The sequence below is a fragment of the Penaeus monodon genome, chromosome 15 (assembly GCF_015228065.2).
Source record: "Penaeus monodon isolate SGIC_2016 chromosome 15, NSTDA_Pmon_1, whole genome shotgun sequence".
Classification (NCBI taxonomy): domain Eukaryota; kingdom Metazoa; phylum Arthropoda; class Malacostraca; order Decapoda; family Penaeidae; genus Penaeus; species Penaeus monodon.
The window spans coordinates 36376170-36376497 of NC_051400.1; the positions used below are offsets into that span (position 1 = coordinate 36376170).

Consider the following 328-nt stretch of genomic DNA (forward strand, 5'->3'; position numbering starts at 1 on the left):
GAAGATGCAGTCAGATTCAAAATAGTTTTCATTTACCTGTTAGTTCTATTAACGATTTCTTCTTCCTTACACCTTTCCCTCCCATTCTCTGTCTCTCCCTGTACTCTCATTCCCTTCCCATCTCCTGCAGGCTACAGTGACATGGGAGCGGCCTGGGAAGACGAACTTGACTTTGATGCCGACATCGACGTACTGACGGAGATCGAGGCTCTGTACAACGAAGTGGCCCCTTTGTACACTCTCCTGCACGCCCGTGTTCGTCACGCCCTCGCTGAGTACTACGGGGAAGGGGTGGTGGGTGCAGCGCAGCCTATTCCAGCCTATCTTT

At 51.5% G+C, this 328-nt stretch overlaps 1 protein-coding gene across 1 annotated transcript in view; it reads left to right on the top strand.

The window, feature by feature from the left end:
- Positions 1-328, top strand: part of LOC119582350 (angiotensin-converting enzyme-like) — a 19183-nt gene that overhangs the window by 601 nt on the left and 18254 nt on the right. Inside the window, exon 2 of the mRNA XM_037930565.1 lies at positions 131-322. Coding sequence (XP_037786493.1) covers positions 131-322 — 192 coding nt within the window. The remainder of the gene's footprint in view (positions 1-130; positions 323-328) is intronic.